We start from the raw sequence: 19,037 nt of genomic DNA, 5'->3' as shown, positions 1-19,037 counted from the left end.
GGCTGCATGGACCTGGAGATGCTGACCTGGCGCATGGCATCTCAAGGGCTGGATAAACTCTTCAGCCTGGGAAAGAAGCAGTACCTCCACCCTCCTGACCTCCCGACTGTCGCCTTCCCTGCTCTCATCCTATGTGCTTCCCACCCCTTTATAGGCCTTCTCTCTGCCTGACATTAACCTGCCACATTTCACCCAGGTATGACTTAGCTTTCCTTAGCTTTCCAGAAGTTGTCAATCTCAGGCAATACCTAATTTTAAGCTTGCTCATCAGGGTACCTGTTATCCTTGTCAACAGCACAGTGACAATTTTTGACTCTGTAAATAATATGCAATTAAATTCTGAAAGATAGTTGTCTAACTGGCAATCCTGCGTTTATTTACCAGCTATGGCAGCAATAACCTACTATTATTAACCTGCTAAATCGAATCATAGAACAGACTGATGAAATGAAACTTTTAAACTCAAAATTACCGGTCACATTGAATAATGATAAAATATTTTAAAAGTTCTCATCCCTTACTTTAGAATTTTAAAATATGTTTCAGATTTTAAAAATAGATAAAGACTCTCTGCCAGTGTGAGTATGACTGAGAGTCCCACAGTTATGCAGTTTTGACACCGAGCCTATATTTCTGTAAGAGCAGGTGGACTTTTTGAGCACTGTGCTGAGTAATTACTAAAGTTTATCTCTATGAATCTTGTAAATATTTAATAAGAACCCAAAACCTGGTCCTTAGAACCACTGAATGTGACAGTAGCATCCCTTCTTCCCTTCTACCTCTCCACTCTTTAACAAATATTTATTGAGTACAAACTTTGGGCCAGGTAATATTCTAGGTGCTGGGAATACAGCAATGAATAAAACAGACAAAAACACCTGTTCTGGTGGAGCTTAATTCTAATGGAGGAAAAAATAATGAACAAGGTAAGTAAGTACAAAGATAAATAAGTGGCCAGGACAATATTGAGTTTTGTTTGGGGAGTGGAGGCATTGGAATGCAAGTCACAAGCTGTAACAGCAATGTCGAACCTGTTAAAAAAACATGAGGAAGGTTGGGTGTGGTGGCTCACATCTGTAATCCCAGCACTTTGGAAGGCCAAGGCAGGTGGATCACCTGAGGTCAGAAGTCTTTTGAAAAGTGTTTGTTCATATCCTTTGCCCACTTTTCCTGGCCAACATGGCGAAACCCCATCTCTACTAAAAATACAAAAAATAAGGCAGCTGTGGTGGCAGGCACCTGTAGTCTCAGCTACTTGGGAGGCTGAGGCAGGAAAATTACTTGAACCCAGGAGGCGGAGGTTGCAGTGAGCCAAGATCATGCCATTGCACTCCAGCTCGTGCAATGGAGTGAGACTCCATCACAAAAAAAAAAAAATCAGTGAAAAAAATGAATGTATTATGGAGAAATAGAGTCATAACTCCCTCTGGAGGGAGAAGTATACTTTTCACATCATTTGTTCCTCTCTCTTAGCTGAAACTATCACAAAAGTGTGGGAAATTGGAAGACTTTCAGTAAGACTACTGGAGATTTGGATCTTTGTCTCTCTTTTTACCTTGGTCTCTTCTAATTGTCTTTGTAGATTTTTGGGGTCCACTGCAATAGGTTCAGATAAGTGTTTGCTAGCCATGGCCTCACAGGCCTGGAGTCCAGAAAGAAGGCCACATGAAGCGTCTTCATAGTGTTGGTATTTATCCACCAGATCTTTAAGATTATTTCCAAGAACACTGCACTAAAAATCAAAAGAGAAAAGGGGTAGGAGATTAAAACCCATTATTTTCACATGCATCAAATAATCTTAGGACCTACAAAATCTGTACCCTGGAAAAAAAAACAGATTTTTACCAAAGTTAAAAAAACTTTGTAGGACTAAGATTTTTTCCTTTATATGAAGAGGTACCCTCTAAGAATCAAGAAGCAACCATAAAATAGATAGTTCTGGATTTATATCAATTCAAAAACATATATACAATAGCTGAGTCTTAATGTAGAACGAAGAATAAACGTATCAATCATCAGAGGAAGGAGATTTTGATACATCATGTGTATAGATATGGATTTGATGGAAGAGTTTTAAAGGTGCTTAATAAATTATTTCTGTATGTTGCACAAGAGTTATTACCAAAAGGAAGACAAAGAGTCTATATTAGAATGAGGCAAAGTCCAAGAACCAATGATGGTCTTCAAGTCATTTATGCAACTTGGCAAGTCTGTTCGGATTATATTACAAACCAGGAAATATTTTCTTAGATTTTTTTCAAAAAAACAAAACCTTTTTCCTTGACCACAGAAGTAAAAGAAGCAACACTGTCTGTTATTCATTAAGTATTAAAATAATATACTGGTCAAATATATAAGACAAACACCTGCAGTATTTGTGAAGAAGATAATCTGAGATGAAACCAGTTCCCAAGCTTGGGAGGCCGCAAGCATCTGTTTCTACTTAGAGTCAATGCACAACCGCCATCTGGTGGTCACATTGGATATTAGAGCACTTGAGAGCTGGGCCTTCTGGAAATCATGCTCTCAAAACTTAAGTAATTTTAAGTTTCTAATCTTTAAATACATTGTTCAGAAGTAAAGCAGGTTAGTAAGATAGAGAGAAGTAGGCCAAAACTACCTTTCCTTCCTGTTTTGTATTTTAGGTTTCTTGTCTCTTGTTCCAAGACAAAAGAGGACCAAGTGAAAACTATAATCACAGATTTACCTTCCTCTTAAAAAACCAAAATAACAGTACCTTAGAGTAGAGAGACCTGAACCGATCAGTAGCATGATCCAATTTGCGCTGCACTTCTCTGTGGGTTGCAGAAGTGTCAATATTATCCTTGTCAACCTTGCCACCATCTCTCTTGCTGCAAGATTTGGCAGCTTCTAACACTCTGTTTCCAGAAATCGTGATGTATCTCAAGTCACCTTTGTGAGAAATAACGTCTTCTGAGAAACTCTTCTGCCTCTTCAGTTTGGTCATTAAACCACTGAAGTCATCTGCACCTGCCTCCAGGTTTTCAAGTTCTTGTTCTGACTGCTGTAGCCAGTGCTCAAACTCAGTATAGTCAGCATCAAACTTCTCTAATTCTTCCTGCAGAGAGTGAGTTAACTTCATTTTCTTCTCTGACTCAGCCAGTGCAGTTTCATAGTGTGCTTTCAGTTCCTTCATGTTCTTTTGCAGTTTCTCTTTTTCTTCAGGAGAGAGATACTGACCCTGTTTCTCAAGCAGCACTTGTGCAGACTGAGTGGCTATGATGACTGCTTGGTGCTGAGAGATGATTTCCTCGTGTTGGGCCTATGTGAAAACAAATTGATCATAATCTTCAGGCAGTAACAGCGTTATACCAAGGCTGCAGGGAGCTCCTTGCCACCTCAGGACTGACAGGTTTCAATGATCTACAGGGCTACAACTTGCTTCTCATTCCCTGTTTCAAGTTATACCATCCTCTCTTTTATTGGTGAATTTCAGAATAGCAAGGCATTTGGAGCACGCTAATCTTATTTTAAAGAAAATTTCCAATCTTGTCTATGTACTTAATCAGATAGGACAGACACCATTTTTTGGAAGTTTGGAAAAATGTAACAAATTTCTATTCCAATTCCAGCCAAGAAGTGTCTATGATCTCATTTGATTCACTGCTTTCTCACAACTACTCAAAAAAGAATGTCTTTACCTAATTTGGGGGCAAATAAGTACAATATTTTTTATTACAAAATGATCCTGGAAACACTTTTGAATAGGGAAAAAGAATCTGCAACTTTAAGCTTTAAAAACATTTCAAAAATAACTAGGCAAGAACATTGTACATTCAGAAAAGTCCAATGGACATTAAAGAAACAGATATAATAAAAGAGAATCCTAGAGCTACTCAGCTTCACTGGACCTCAGTTTCCTGCATGTGAAAATGGAGACAATAACTCCTACACATCACCGGTTTGCTGTTAGGGAGTACAGAAGATCACGTATGTAGAGCACCTCCTGCAGAGATGACTTAGTGCCAGAAATTCAAATCCACTCTGAAGGCAGGAAAGCAGGGCTCCCAGGCAGGTGTGCTGCAGGCAGGTCACAGGTGTACAGAGCTACTGATTCCTGCAGTCTTCAGGGCAGCAAGGAGGCATCAGGGAGGTGGAGTCCCTGTCCCTCTAGCCAGAAGCATCTTCTTCCATTCACCCCAATATGCCATACAAGTGTGGCAAAAAGGATACTAATACTTCTGAGTAATTTCCCACATTTCTTGTAACAGCTTACATGGAGCCCAATGACCCGGTCCCAAGGTCCCATTACCAGAGAGCTCTTTTTATTACCTCCAGATTCTTTGCTGCTCCCACACTTACCTCCATCCTCCCCACCACCATAAACACTTTAGGACCTTTTCCTCCTATTGTTCTTTGTCTAGCTACAGCTCTTTCATCAGATATCTGCTTGGCTAATTGTGCCCGTCTCCACTGAGTCCTCTCCAAATGCTGAAAACGGGTCCCCCACCCTACACTCAACCACCCTTACCTAACTCCTCTTCTCCCTTAGCACTCACTGACTTCTAACATACCATACAACTTAGTTCATTTCTGCTGTAACATTCTCACTCCCTAGTGTGCAAGGCAGGCACAGGGAATTTATTTTGCTCACTGTGGAATCCCAAGTACCTACAACAGTGCTGGCACACAGGAGCTGAGTGAAAATTACTCTATGCTGTGAAACGGACTTCTTTAGAAGCACTGCTATGGGGCAGCCATTCACTTGTAAGTCTGATTCCAATTGGCGCAGAACTGGCTCATTAACGCCGGCATCCTCACTGTCTATAACAATGCCTGCCACCTTGTGGGCACATGGTAAATATTTTTTACTAAATAACTTCCCATAGACTGTGTTTTTGGTATTTGAAATACATTAATATGCTACCCCCCCCCAGAAGGGCTTTGCACAAAATAGGATGGACAGACATAGAGAACACCATGTAAATGATCAGATCCATCCCTTTCCTCCTACAGATAAGGAGTCTCAGGCTGACTTGGCCCAGGACATGTGGGACAACTACTGAAAGCTAGAAGTTTCTGGCTCAGGCCCTTTGGCCCTCTCTCCACACTACCAGATTGACTTTCCAAAGCACAGAGTCCCATATTGTTTGAGGTAAAATGATCAGATGGAAAACACCATGCTGTGCCTAAAACCAAGGGCATTCCTGTGTGACATCTTTATATTTAAATCTGCCCACTAGTGTTTTTCACTACCTTGGTCAACTTAATAACCTTTCCTGACTTCTTTGTAACTGATTCATAATGTTCCTTTAGGAATTCACTAGAATTTTCATTTTGAGACCTTATTTTTCATAATAAGGTCCTATAACAGCCCCTTAAAATTGTGAACAGTAAATACTCTCATTCTTCTTCTGGTTTAATTTGTATTTTCTATAAGAACCTCATAGGGAGTATCCTATTCCAAAGATTCCAAAGACAAAGAGTGGGAAGAAAATATATAGACCTGCAAAAGTTTCTGATATCCACTCATCTAACTGTCAAAAGCCAAATATTGAAATAAAATCACTGACACTTTAAAAATGGTTCTACAGAAGTCACCTCTGCTTCTATAGTAGCATTAATGTTAGCTTTAATTTATGTCATGCAGTAAATTTGTAGAAGGGCTTTTATATCTCTTTTCAACAATAGCCTTAACTGAATAGATGAGCTGAGCTCAGAAAGAACTTAAGTGAGCTCAATTTCAGCCAGGCGCAGTAGCTCATGCTTGTAATCTCAGCACTTTGGGAGGACGGAGGCAGATGGCTTGAGCCCTGCGCTTTGCAAACAGCCTGGGCAACATAGTCAGAACTATCACTACAAAAAAATACAAAAATTAGCCAGATATGGCAGCATAAATCTGGAGCCCGGCTACTCAGGAGGCTGAGATGGGAGGATCAATTGGGCCAGGGAGTCTGAGGCTGCAGTGAGCCATGCTTGTACTCTAACCTGGGGAACAGGGTGAGACCTTGTCTCAAAAAAAGGTGTTCTCTTAGAACACAGATTCAAATTTAGCAGAGTGAGCATATGGCCTAGTTTTAAATCCACATTCCAGCCCTTTCTAGATGTGTAACTTGAGAAAGCTACTTTAATACTGTCAGTTACAGTTTCCTCATCTGTAAAATGAAAATAAAAACCCCAGAGTAACTGGGAAGATGAAACGAGTTAAAATGGAAAGAACTTAGAAGAGTGCCCACTTTAACTGTTCTATAAATGTTAACTATTATTTTTATTAAATCTTTATAATAATTCTACTTCACGTATATGGAGAATGCCTAACAAATTATTTCTCATTATTTTTGACTTGCTTAGAACTCTCATAATAATTTCTATCTGATATGATTAAAGGAGGAAAAGACCTCTTTCATCATTAAGGTTTGAAAATGTGCTAGGTTATTTCTCTCTTTACTGACCCGGAAATAGAACTGAACGATTTTACAACACACCTTAACTTTCTGATATTGCTGATTCAGATTCTCCTGGGTAGTTCCAACTTGTCCATCAACATCAGTCTCCAACAGGTTACCATTAACTTCATCCTCTTCTCCAACTGCTGACTTGCCATCACCTTCTCGAAAATGGGTCCCATTCTGTTCAATTATCTGTTTGTGTTTTGTCCCTGCCCTTTCGGAGTCTTTGTCAACATTTGACAACCAGTCCAAAAGGTTTTCTATTTTGGTTTTGCTCTCTTCCAGCTGCTTCACTGCTGCAACCTGGGCAGGGAAAGGTCACAGGAGGAATTCAGAACGTGGGCTAAGGCATAGTTTTAAGACGTTCCAAAAGTAAATACTTAGATCATTTTAAATTAGAATGAGGGTACCAAAAACCGATACACACTGAAAACTTAACATACTGAAATTAAACTTTAGAGCAAGAGGCAGTTACTTTCAAGTTTTCATTGTTCTTAAAAATACATTCCAAAATTTTAACTATAATTGACGAGTGATCACACATTCATTTCACAGAGAGGAAGTTTCATAACCTCACTTAAATATTAAGAAAAAGATAAGCAAAGCCAACTCTTCAAAACTTTTGCAGTATTTGGTCGGTTATGTACCTGGAAACCCAGAATCCTACAATAGTCCTTAGTGATAATCCTTACTTACTACCACCGGGTATCACTTAATAATAAATCAAGTAGCTGTTAAGCTAATGATTTTTGATACAGGAATAGTGCACCATATATTTGAATAAGGACCTTTTCGGTTTCTTCCTTGATTGCTGTTGTCACAACTTTATCCAGCTCCTTTTTGGACTGTTCTGCTTTTAAATTAAGCTGTTCACACTTTATCTTAGCTTCATTCAGTTTCTGTTCAATCAAAGCCTTATCTTCCCGTGACAGCTTTTCACCATTCTCTTTTAAGAAGTTCTCTGTGTTTTTCACTACTTCTGCCAATGCCTGTGCACTTCCTTCCATATCTTTCTGTAATTCCTTGTAACACAAAAGAAAAAAATGTATTTTATTAAATTATTACCTATTTAGCTCTTCCAGAGTTGTAATTCTAAAAGACAGGGTAAGTACAGAGTCTAGTAGATGTAGTTTGATTACACATATTCAGTATGTTAATTTGAGTTGATTTATTTTCATCACAATACTTAATGTAATTTGAAACTCAAACACTATTAAAGAAAAGCATGGATTTTCATGTTTAATGAAAGAATGCAGTCTGTGAAACACTGAAAATACGTAAGTATTCAGTATATAATCTATACAAATTTGCACAAACCAAATTTTTGTATATTATATGAGCACATGTACAAAGGCTTGTAAATACATGGTAATATTTACAGTTCCTAAACTTTTATTTTTAAGTATGTGTTTACTGCTCAGGATAAAAGTGAAATAATTTTCCTAGTGAACTAAGATACTTTCTTTTTCTAAACACCAGACTCTATAACATGTAATGTTTGCTTCTTTGCCTGGCTGCTAGGTAGCTCAAGATTTAAGATCTCTCCTCAGTAGTTATGGCTTTTCTCTTGTCTGGATTTTCCATGTAGTTTTTCCTCTTCTTTTCCTTTTTTATCATGAGTTTTCATTGTCCGTATTACACTGTTTGAGTTTTAATAGTTTTTTCCATACTTTAATCCTCTTCAAATTTGTCTGAGAAGTATTGAATGAAAGAAATCCTATTAATTGAGCCATTACTATGTGATCTTCACTGTGCTAGTGTGACTTAACACACAATACTTAACGTTTATAACAATGTAACAATGAAAGTATGACCTATGAAGAAACTGAGGCTCTGAGAGATTGTTATAAAGCTAACAATGTACAAAGTCTGGAATCTGACCAAGAGCTGTCTAGTTACAATGACAACGTTCTCTCCCCTGACACCAAAATAAAGATATCTTTATCTGTTGTTACTTTTATTTTTTCCCTTTCCTTCAGTAAAAAGGAACAAATTGCAAGAAAGATGGAGTAAGAAGGAGCTAAGAAACAAAAAGAACCCAAACTGATCGCTATTTCCTCTGATTTGCAAGTCATAAGTAGGTTGGCCTTAAAGGGATCCAAATTGTAATTCATCACACAGGTATTTTCATTATCAAACCCCCTTTAATATTTCCTCCACTTAATATCACTTACCAAAAAAAAAAGTCAAAAAAATTATCTAGCTTGCTTGAAGCTGAAATCTAACTTTTAGAATATAGTTTAAAGCTCAAGCCCAAGGCATCTGGGTATGCCTTGCTTCTAAAAAGCTAAAATTATTGGTATTTTTCAATAATCCTCACTGATTTCCAAATGATAGTAATCGAACCTAACATCAACATAGAGCTGCTGATAGAAAACCAAATTCTACCTCTTGCTTAGACTGGTATTTCTTTAACTCAATTGTGCCATCACCAATCATGAAGGCTTCTTGGTGACCAATCAAGCGGTTTTCAGTTTGGGTAAGAAGATCACATATCCCTTGAAGTTTCTCTTTATACTCCTGCTGACGCTCTGCCACAATCTAAAGTGAAGAAAATCCAAAACATCTTAAAAATGTGTGGTGGTCGCAAAATTGCTATAGCGATAGCTCCTTATTAGAACACACTTTTCAAGTTTCATCTAAGAAGCTTTTATAAGTATGCTGTAAACATGATAGCAGTAGGGTACAAACTGAGCAAGGTGAGACAGAACATATGAGCATATCCCATATACAAAGAAAGTGACCACGTTTAGATGAAACTGCTCAACAGAATACTGGCCATGCATATTTGTAAGAGATGGAACTTCTGACCAACAGGAAGAAACATCCCATCCATTCAAGAAACTCTTGAAACCTGCGACACACAGAATTAATTCTGCAAAAGGATATCAAAAGAGAAGTTAGTTGTGATTTGTAGGTTAACATATTTGATATGTGTATATAGGTTATCATGCTAGAGACAATGCCTGGTGCTTCAAGAAATAATAAAAGGAACATTGCATGCAATATTTTTACTTAATCACTATGTCTAAGTGCATTCTCACCTCTTTGCTCATTATTGCTATTATATATAGCACTCATATAATTCATTAATTCTTCTTAAAGATTAAGAAGTCAGGGGCCGGGCATGGTGGCTCACGCCTGTAATCCCAGCACTTTGGGAGGCCAAGGCGGGTGGATCACGAGGTCGAGAGATCGAGACCATCCTGGTCAACATGGTGAAACCCCGTCTCGATTAAAAATACAAAAAATTAGCTGGGCGCGGTGGCATGTGCCTGTGATCCCAGCTACTCAGGAGGCTGAGGCAGGAGAATTGCCTGAACCCAGGAGGCGGAGGTTGCGGTGAGCCGAGATCACGCCATTGCACTCCAGCCTGGGTAACAAGAGCGAAACTCCATCTCAAAAAAAAAAAAAAGTCAATACTAATTACTCGCACCTTTCATTTTCCTACTGTATGTACACTAATTATTCATCTTATAGCCATAAATCATGTTGACTAAGAGCCTAACATGTGGTAGGCAAGGTACTAAGTGTTTTATATACATTTTTCTTATCAATGCTCACGACACTAGCAGGTAAGCACTATTGTTATTTCCAACCTAGCAATGATTAAACTAAGGTTAAGTGACTTGCCCTAGTTCACAGAATGAGTGAGTAGCATAGCTGGGATGCAAAATCAGACAGTCTAGCTCCAGAGCCCATGTTCTGAATCGCTGTGGTGTACTGCTTCCCAGAGGAAAACGAAACTCTTAACCTTCTTTAGCCACATGTTCATCAATGCATTTCAGAGTGCATTCAAATATCCTAGTCTTATGGGGGAGGGGGTAATCAAGACTCTCACTTGAAGTAAGTATTTTTGAGAGTCATAAAAATTAAAATCAACTAAATTATAGCATCATTAGTGAAAACAATATCGTTATACACTGTAGGATTTGTATGTACACTGTATCTTATTTATTAATGCCTTTCCAGAAAATTTTTCCGGTCACACCATACTCCTTGGGTATCTACATTATGGTTTCACAATAAAAACAAAGAATGCCAACTCCACAAAGAAAGGCAAACCTTCTGATCATCAAGATCTTGTTCTAGATGTAACTGAGTCTCTAAACGTTCCAACTGGGTAGTTACTGATTCCTGTACATCAAGAAAACCCTTCTGAGTTGTATTTAAGAGCCTCAGCAGTTGTTTGCTTTGGTTAGGAGACAGATCCTGTGCATATTCAGAAATGAAGAACTGCACATCAAAGGCAGTAGTCTCCAGCTGCATTTTGGTATGTCCAAGGTCTTTCAATACATTCTGTGAAAAAAGTAGTACAAGTTACCAATGGAGAGCTAAGCCATGGTAAAACTTATATTAATAATAACATTTATTTATATTTTTAAAATGCACTTCTTATATCAGGGACTGAAAGTTTTATGGAATTTACTATTCATCAAAAATCTATTTATCATCTAGTAATAAATGATAAATTAATTATTTAAATACCATGGTAGTTAGTATTATATAAAAAGATAAATAACCCCTCTAAAAATATTTTTTCTTTACCTGTCACATTGCACTTAAAATGTAACTCTGACAAAAGGCAAAGGCCTAACTTAGGTATATGTAGCACATTGAAGAGAAATATCTACCAAAAAATATTACTTGCCAACATTTAAAACATCCATGTAATTGTGATAACATACAAATAAGACTATGGGGGATTTGAAATATGAATGAAATACGCCAGAATTTCAGTTTTCTGACTCTCAGGCCAGGAGCCTAATCATTGTTCATGAGGAATGCTGTTCAAATTAAGAACTTGGGAGGAAAAGCAGGCGAAAAGTGACTAACGTGGAAGTCATAAGCCACATATGACAGGTCACATATACAACGATGGCCCCATAAGATTACAATGCCACATTTTTCCTGTGTTTAGATACACTTTTTCTATGTTTAGATACACAAATACTTACCACTAAGTTACAAATGCCTACAGTAGTCAGTACAGTAACATGCTGTACAGATTTGTAGCCTAGGAGCAACAGGTGTATCATAGAGCCTAGGTGTGTATAAGGGATACCATCTAGGTCTGTGTAAGTACACTCTTTGTTGTTTGCAAAACACAACATCACCTAACAATGCATTTCTCGGAATGTATCTTCATCATTAAGTGATGCATGACTGTACTACATATATTATTATGTATTTACATGAGGGTTTTTATATGGCTAATTTATGCTATTATATACTTATGTGACTAATACATAAATAAACGTATAAATAAAAACCTCAACATGTGAGTGGTATAAGAGTTTGATAAGGCATTTGGGATAGCATCAGAATGGTACTCTTAAAGTTGTGATTATCTTATAGTTGTGTCAAGTATGAAAAAAAACATCTCTATGGATGAATCTAGAAACCATCATTCTCAGTAAACTGACACAAGAACAGAAAACCAAACACTGCATGTTTTCACTCATAGGTGGGTGATGAACAATGAGAACACATGGGCACAGGGAAGAGGACAACACTTACTGGGCTAGGTAGCGGGGAGGGGAGGGGAGGGACAGCAGGGGGGGTGTGGGGGTGGGGAGGATGGGAAGGGATAACACTGGGAGAAATGCCTGATGTAGGCAACAGGGGGTCGGGGGTGATGGAGACAGCAAACCACCATGGCATATATGTACCTATGCAACAATCCTGCAGGATGCAGGATGTGCACATGTACCCCAGAGCCCAAATACAATAAAAAAAAGTTAGACACAATTAAAAAAAAAAATCTCTAGAGACAAAGAAAGGAAATAATCCTTTATAGCCTTAGCAAAGTCATATTTTCTAAACACTTGTTACATTAAAGCCACAGGTTTTAAAATATACTTTGTCATCTTTGTTTTGATACTTGCCTTGAGAAACTCCAAACGTTTCTTTACACGTTCAGAATCTTGAACATTCACAATCTCAATATCCTTCACAGATTTGCTCTTCTCTGATATCCAATCTGAGAATGACTTAAGTTTATGCAAAAATTCTTCATGGGAAACTGCCAGTTTAGACTAGAAAAAAAAATGTACAGTCAGTTGTCTTTCCCAAAAGTGTCAAATTCTTAAAAATAATGAGTCTGGGCCGGGCGCAGTGGCTCACACCTGTAAACCCCAACACTTTGGGAGGCTGAGGCGGGCGGATCATGAGGTCAAGAGATCGAGACCATCCTGGCCAACACGGTGAAACCCCGTCTCTACTAAAAATACAAAAAAATTAGCTGGGCGTGGTGGCAAGCGCCTGTGGTCTCAGCTACTCGGGAGGCTGAGGCGGAAGAATCGCCTGAACCCAGGAGGCAGAGGCTGTAGTGAGCCGAGATTGTGCCATTGCACTCCAGCCTGGTGACAGAGCAAGACTCTGTCTCAAAAAAAAAAAAGAGTCTGGTTTAATGGTTTAACACTCTAAAAATAAAATACTACATCTTATGACTAAATCCTCAAATAAAAAAATTTTCTTCATAAATCAAAATTTTGACATTTTATGCCTACCATTTCAGAGTCAATTGCAAGCATGATTTGTTTCGTTCTTTCAGAAGACACATTGCTGAGGGAAGAGAAGGCGGTCTGCAAACTCTGGTGGCTTATACTCAATTCTTCAAGATGTCCTCTGGGAAAGTCACTGGGAAGAGACTTTAAAAATTCTTCTGCCAACTTCATATCTTTTCTTAAAATAACAGCAATTGGAGCCAATCCAAATTCAAATGCCTGCAAAAAAATATATCCCGGATCTATTGACTATTTAGTGAAAAACACAAATATAAACATGAAACATAAAAGTGCTCTGCTTCTTTTCCCCAATCATGCAGCAGCTGACTACCATCCATAAACAGGCAGTAGACAATTCTTACCTCCAACTGTCTAAGCTGATTCTTCAGAGCTTCCAGATTGTTATCCAGAGATTCCTGGTTGTCTAAGGGGGGTTGCATATCTTGAAGCAATGTCAAATACTCATGCATTTTTTCAGTGTGCTGTAAACACTGCTGTAATTCATTGGAAAACTAAAAACAAATTTGGACATTTTAACTCAATAACCTTTACGCAGATTTTAAAAACAAAAGTATAGGATTATTCCCCAATGGTTCATGCAGCTATTTCTGTATAAAATGTATAAGCCAACTTACTTGTTCAGTTGAGCTATCTCCAGAAGCCATTTCTTTTGACCCTGAAATACATTCCAAATGGTTTGGGAAATCATTACATGAATCCTTGAGCTTCTCATCTGTTGGCAATGCTGATGCACACACAGTCGAGCCTTCTAGTCCAATTTCTTTTACAGTTTGTAAATTAGGGGAATAGTGGTTTCCTTCTTTGCTTTTAATATCACCAAGAATGTGTGACTTTTCTTCCATCATCTCAGATGTAGAACATGCTTTTTGATTCAAGTCTCCAACATGTTCTATTTTTTCTGAATATCCATCAGCAAGTAGCTTGTAGAAAATATTCTCAAGTTGCAGAGGAAGTACTTTAGATGTAATGCCTCTTTCCTCTAGGTCATACTCCATATGAGTTAATTCTCTCATCAATTCAAATACTCCTGTAATTTTTTGGCTATGTTGATCTTGCTTCAGTATATTAAGCAGAAGCTCAGACTTAAGATTTTCAGTACAGAAAGGATCATCTCTACTTTCTGCCTTTAGTTCTGATGAGTTACTCATGGGGAAAACTCCAGAAGAGTCACTCATTTGAGAGTCACTGGGCACAGTACATGCTTCATTTACCAACTGTGATGTGGTAACCCTTTTAATTAAATTTTGAATTAAAATTTTAGTGTCTGCACAGGCTGAAGGTTCTTCAACCTCTTGTGGGTTCATATGACCTTCTTTCAATCTGCTGTCTAAAATATCCTTTACATCCTCAACGAATACCTGAGACAATTCAGGAATCTGAACCTCCTTTTCTTGGGGTCTTGGAGACAAGACTTGCTCTTCTGGTAGCTGTTGCTCAATTCTTTCTTTCTTATTATTACTTTCTAACAATGAATAGTCTGTATTTAAAGTGTTACTGGAGTTATCATTTCCTAATCCACTTGTACACTGCTCCAACTGCAGAAAATCATTTTTCCTAACATCTTCTAAATGTTTAAGAGGTAATATTGAAAGTGTGGCTTCAATACTTTCTGGTGTGAACTGAGAAATTTCTGTTCCTCCTCCTGAGCTGCCGTCTTTACTACAAAGATCATTACTTTGGATCATTTCATTAAGAGGTGAGTCTTCTTGGGTACTAGAGGACTTCTCTTTTGTATTATTAACTCCTAATTGTAAATGTTCTTTCATGGAAGGGGCGGTTATTAAAACATGGCTTGAGACATCTTCATTTGGTTTGGCTACATCTTTTGCTTTTACATTTTTAGCACAATGTTTTAAATAAGTAAACAAATCAAGCTCTTTCTCAGGTCCATCAGTGAATGAATCTTTCTCAATACGTGTATTCCCTTCCCACAATGCAATGTTTGAAGTAATGCCACCACTAATCTCTTTGGAAACTGATGTGTCAAAAATTTCTTCAAGAGTCTCAGATTGAACAGGACTTTTACTAACTATCATTTGTAGACTACTTGTTTCATCTTTAAGAGTTACAGTTGCTTTTTTAAGGCTTCCTTTCTGATTAAGTTCTTCATTGTTTGTGATTTGTGGAAATGGAAACTGACTATTAATTAATTTGAAACTATCCCTTGTATTTTTACCAGGCAAAAGTTTGAGATCCCTATTTTCTTCTTCAACTAGACCTTCTACAAGCATTTCTCCTTCACCCACGTACATTTTCTGAATTGATGTTTCATCTTCCATTAGTATATCACTTTTGTCATCTCTCCCTTTAATGAGATCACTTCCATTTCCTCGAGGATCTTTGTCAGTTACACAGCCTATCAATGACAAATGGCTTTCCTCAGCAGGCTTTCCTATTAAATCAGGCTCAGTACAAATGATGTGATCAAGAGATGAGTCAACTTTTGGTGCCATATTCTTAAAATTCTGATCTTCACCTTTCACAGAGTCAGTCAATCCTGGCAATTCTGACCCTTGAATCAACTCAACCTTTGTGTTTGGTAGATCATTACCTAACTCAGAAGTTGAACTGGTATTATTATTATGTGAAATGCTTGCAGGGCCAAAAGTTTTTTCAGATTCAGTGTCTTTAATGATAGGCAGCAATACATCCTTAAGTGCCATCTCATGATTCAACAGATTTTCTTTGCTTTTTCCAACAATCTCAGTTGTATATTCTGGAAGGTTGCGTCTTTCAGTAACTAAGCTAATTTCACTAGGTGAAAAATTTTCATCACTGTTTTCATTTACAATAGAGGCACACAACTGGATATCCATATCTTCAGCCACATCTTGGCACCTGGGCTTTCCATTCTCATCTCCTATACCTCCTCCTCCTTCATCAACGCCATCATTATCATTGTCATCCTGATCATTACTGTCACATATATAATCCCCATAACTTTCTTCACTTTGCATAGAATCTAAATGATCAGTATCAGATTGAAATTCCTGTCCAGTCACATACTCTTCCCTTCCTCCTCTCCAACTGCCACTGTCCTCATATTTTAATGATGCACTGAAGCTCTCTTCTCCTCCTACAATATCATAATCAGTCAATGAGTCAGATTCATTACCTTCAAGGATATTTGCACATTCCCTTTCTGATACAGTTCCCAGTGACAATCTATTCACCTTATCTGAGCCAACTGTATTTAAATGTATTTTTTCACCAGAATCTAATTCATCTTTCTCAACATCTCTGAGAAAATCCTGAAGACACTGTGCTTTGCCTTTCACACTTAAGCTATCACCTAGTGCCCCATGGGGAACCATGAAATTTTCATTTGCTTTTGAGACATCATAAAAAACATCAGCAGGAGGAGCCATCTCATCATTTTCCTCTTGCAGTGTGTCATAGTCCTCAGGGTGCAGACCATCATGATCGTCACCATCAAGAAGCAGAGAATCATGGTCATCATCTTCGAACAAGGGAGTATCGTAAAAATCATCATCACTCTCAGTGTCTGTTCCTGTGTCACTCCGCTGATCATTCAGCAGTGATGTTTCATAGTCACCGGCACTGACGGTTTCATCAAGCAATGGTGTAGCACATGTAAGAGATGCACTGGCATTATCAGTATCACCCCCTGCAGTCACAGCACAGGAGTACTCTTCTATTTCAGATTCCTTTTCCTTGTCTTCAGGTGTCTGCTGAAAAAGAGGATGTGTTTTCTCATCCTCACCAGAAGTATTTGAAATGTATTTATCATTGTGATACTGTACTTGAGGATTACTAGAAATAATATTTAAAGATTTCTGTCCAGACTGCTCTCCTGGTAAACTGATGTTAATAGCTGCAATTCCCAAAAACTGGTCTTGAAATTTTTCTCCCATTATTTGACCTGATAACATGGTTTTGTCACTGAATGATAATGTAGGGGTTTCACATTTATTTCCATTGCCGTCTGGGGTGTGTGTATCATTAAAACTTCCCTGACTGTGCCTCAATTTATCATGACTTAACAAGGCACTTAGCCTGGGGGAATAGTCAAAGATGGGTGAATTCCTGTTTGTATTAGCTTCATTCTCTGTTTCATTCATACCACAAATCCTTTTTGATTTTACAATAGGATTCTCTATAAAATCACTTGGAAAGTTTTGAATGTCTTTAGAACGACTACATTCATTTGCACGATCAGTTGTTTCCACTCGACCTTGATTTTTACAGTTTCTAAGTATGTTTTCAGAGTCACTTCTAAGCATGCTAATGTCTGCAAGTTCAGTCTGCGTTAAATATGATATGGGATTAGAAACACACACACTGGATGAACTGTTAACTTTAGGATCAATTGACATTGTATTTGCCAGTGTTTCTGACAGAGAAAATGCACTATTGATAACATTGTTTCCCATTTCATGACTTTCTTCATCTGTAGGACACTTCCTATTTTCAAGAGTCTCTTCATGTTTAGGTTCTCCGCAATGACATTTATTGAAACTACTTGGTGTAACTATACATACATCCTTTTCTTTTCCTGAAGCATTATTAAGAAATACACCAGAGGAGCTTAAGACATCAAGACATTCTTTTGTGGCTGTGTCTCCATGAAATTCTGCATGACAGCCTTCCAGTAGCATGCCAACAGCCTCATCTAAGTCTCCATCATACAGCAAAAGCCTTTGCCCTGTGTTTGCATCCATATAGCTATTTATCATTAAATAAGATAGAAATAATTTTTTAGTTTGTTCTGAGCTCTGAGTAGCAACAGGTTCTTCTCCATCAAAAACATCCTCTTCTTGTCTATAATCATGAACTGTGGAGGGTTGGAATTTACAAAAAGAGAGCCATCTTCTGGCATTTTTACAAGCTTCTAAATCTCCTAAATCTGGCATTTTATCAGGCAGTATTATATTTTTTAAAATTGATGCTGTGTTATTATCTATAATCCCTAGCTGTTTAGCAGCATCCAAACCAATGACTTGAGAAGTTTCTGGAATATAAAGAGCAGCTATTTTCTGCCTGCCATTCAGGATTTTGTAGGCCAATTCACTTGTAATCAACTGCTGCTGCAAGGAAGATGATGTGGGAAATATTTCACCAGAATGGGGCCAAATGAGTCCAACATAGCCTCTCTGAGCTTCCAGTACCAGAAGAGCACTGCTGGAAGTTATTAAATCACACTGGACTGCTTCGTCCACAGTTAAACGCTTGGCAGGGTTTGACTGGATGATTCCACCAGTTTGAACCTGATATGTGAGGAGACTGCTGGCAGTGTCCCTGTCAATCACTCCTTCTCTGACAGCTTCTTCAACAGTCATTCTTTGGCCAGAGTCGGAATTGATCAGACCTCCAGAAAGAAGCTGTGCACTTAACAACCTAAACATGGTTTCACGGTCTATGAGACCTTCATGAGCTGCTCTTAAAATGCTTATGTTTCTTCCACATTTTAATGTTATTCTACCTCCTTCTTGTGGTCTCACAGGTAGAAGCCACATCCCCGTGTTTTCCTGTAAAATACTTCTTTGTACCATATCTATTAAAGAAACCTTCTCAGAGGTGTAAGGGTCAATAAGATCTTTGCACATATTTTGCCTTTCCAGGACTTTAGAAAATAATACTGAGGAAACCAAGTTCTGTTGGAAAGCCTTCTGTAGGGTCAGCTGTTCTCCTGTGGCTGGAATAACCAGAGAGCCTTTAGAAAGCAGTATCTCAAGAACTTTGATGGCCATGGATTCTGATATCATGCTTTGAGCCAGAGCATCCAGTACTGGAATTGTGGTAGGTGATGCAACAGAAATAATCTCTTTAGCTTTATTTAGTTCTTTGAGTTGGCACAGAATTTGTTCATCAATAAGGCCATGACTTTTGGCATCTTTAAGGTCGAAGCATTTTCTCAATTCTGGTGAAATTAGACCAGAAATCATTAGCTGTGTCTCGAGCAACCTAATTCCTGTGTCATAGTCAATGAGGCCTCTTAAAACTGCTTGAAAGACTGAAAGGACTTCTCCAGTTGTCTGATCAATGGTGCCTGCAATCACTTTATCCAGCTGAAAGGAAAATGCAAAAATCTCAGGTCAGTCTGTTACACAAGGGTGGGCAGAATTTCATGCAACTT

At 38.1% G+C, this 19,037-nt stretch overlaps 1 protein-coding gene across 23 annotated transcripts in view; it reads right to left on the bottom strand.

The window, feature by feature from the left end:
- The window catches only part of DST (dystonin), a 497,116-nt gene that overhangs the window by 127,189 nt on the left and 350,890 nt on the right, over positions 1 to 19,037 (bottom strand). For 17 of the 23 annotated variants that reach the window (XM_064360947.1, XM_064360946.1, XM_064360948.1 and 14 more), the window contains 10 exons: positions 13,555 to 18,969; positions 13,282 to 13,431; positions 12,923 to 13,138; positions 12,299 to 12,448; positions 10,476 to 10,709; positions 8,799 to 8,951; positions 7,199 to 7,432; positions 6,447 to 6,713; positions 2,738 to 3,283; positions 1,556 to 1,732 (listed from right to left, as the gene is read on the bottom strand). In XM_064360947.1, coding sequence (XP_064217017.1) covers positions 1,556 to 1,732; positions 2,738 to 3,283; positions 6,447 to 6,713; positions 7,199 to 7,432; positions 8,799 to 8,951; positions 10,476 to 10,709; positions 12,299 to 12,448; positions 12,923 to 13,138; positions 13,282 to 13,431; positions 13,555 to 18,969 — 7,542 coding nt within the window. The remainder of the gene's footprint in view (positions 1 to 1,555; positions 1,733 to 2,737; positions 3,284 to 6,446; positions 6,714 to 7,198; positions 7,433 to 8,798; positions 8,952 to 10,475; positions 10,710 to 12,298; positions 12,449 to 12,922; positions 13,139 to 13,281; positions 13,432 to 13,554; positions 18,970 to 19,037) is intronic. The other 6 variants (XM_064360963.1, XM_064360962.1, XM_064360964.1 and 3 more) reach the window with 1 other exon arrangement.

Source organism: Aotus nancymaae, unplaced genomic scaffold (genome assembly GCF_030222135.1).
Source record: "Aotus nancymaae isolate 86718 unplaced genomic scaffold, 86718_ANA_hifiasm-v0.15.2.pri h1tg000040l, whole genome shotgun sequence".
Classification (NCBI taxonomy): domain Eukaryota; kingdom Metazoa; phylum Chordata; class Mammalia; order Primates; family Aotidae; genus Aotus; species Aotus nancymaae.
The sequence above is the reverse complement of the archived record's forward strand: the minus strand, read 5'-3'. Positions and strand labels throughout refer to the sequence as shown.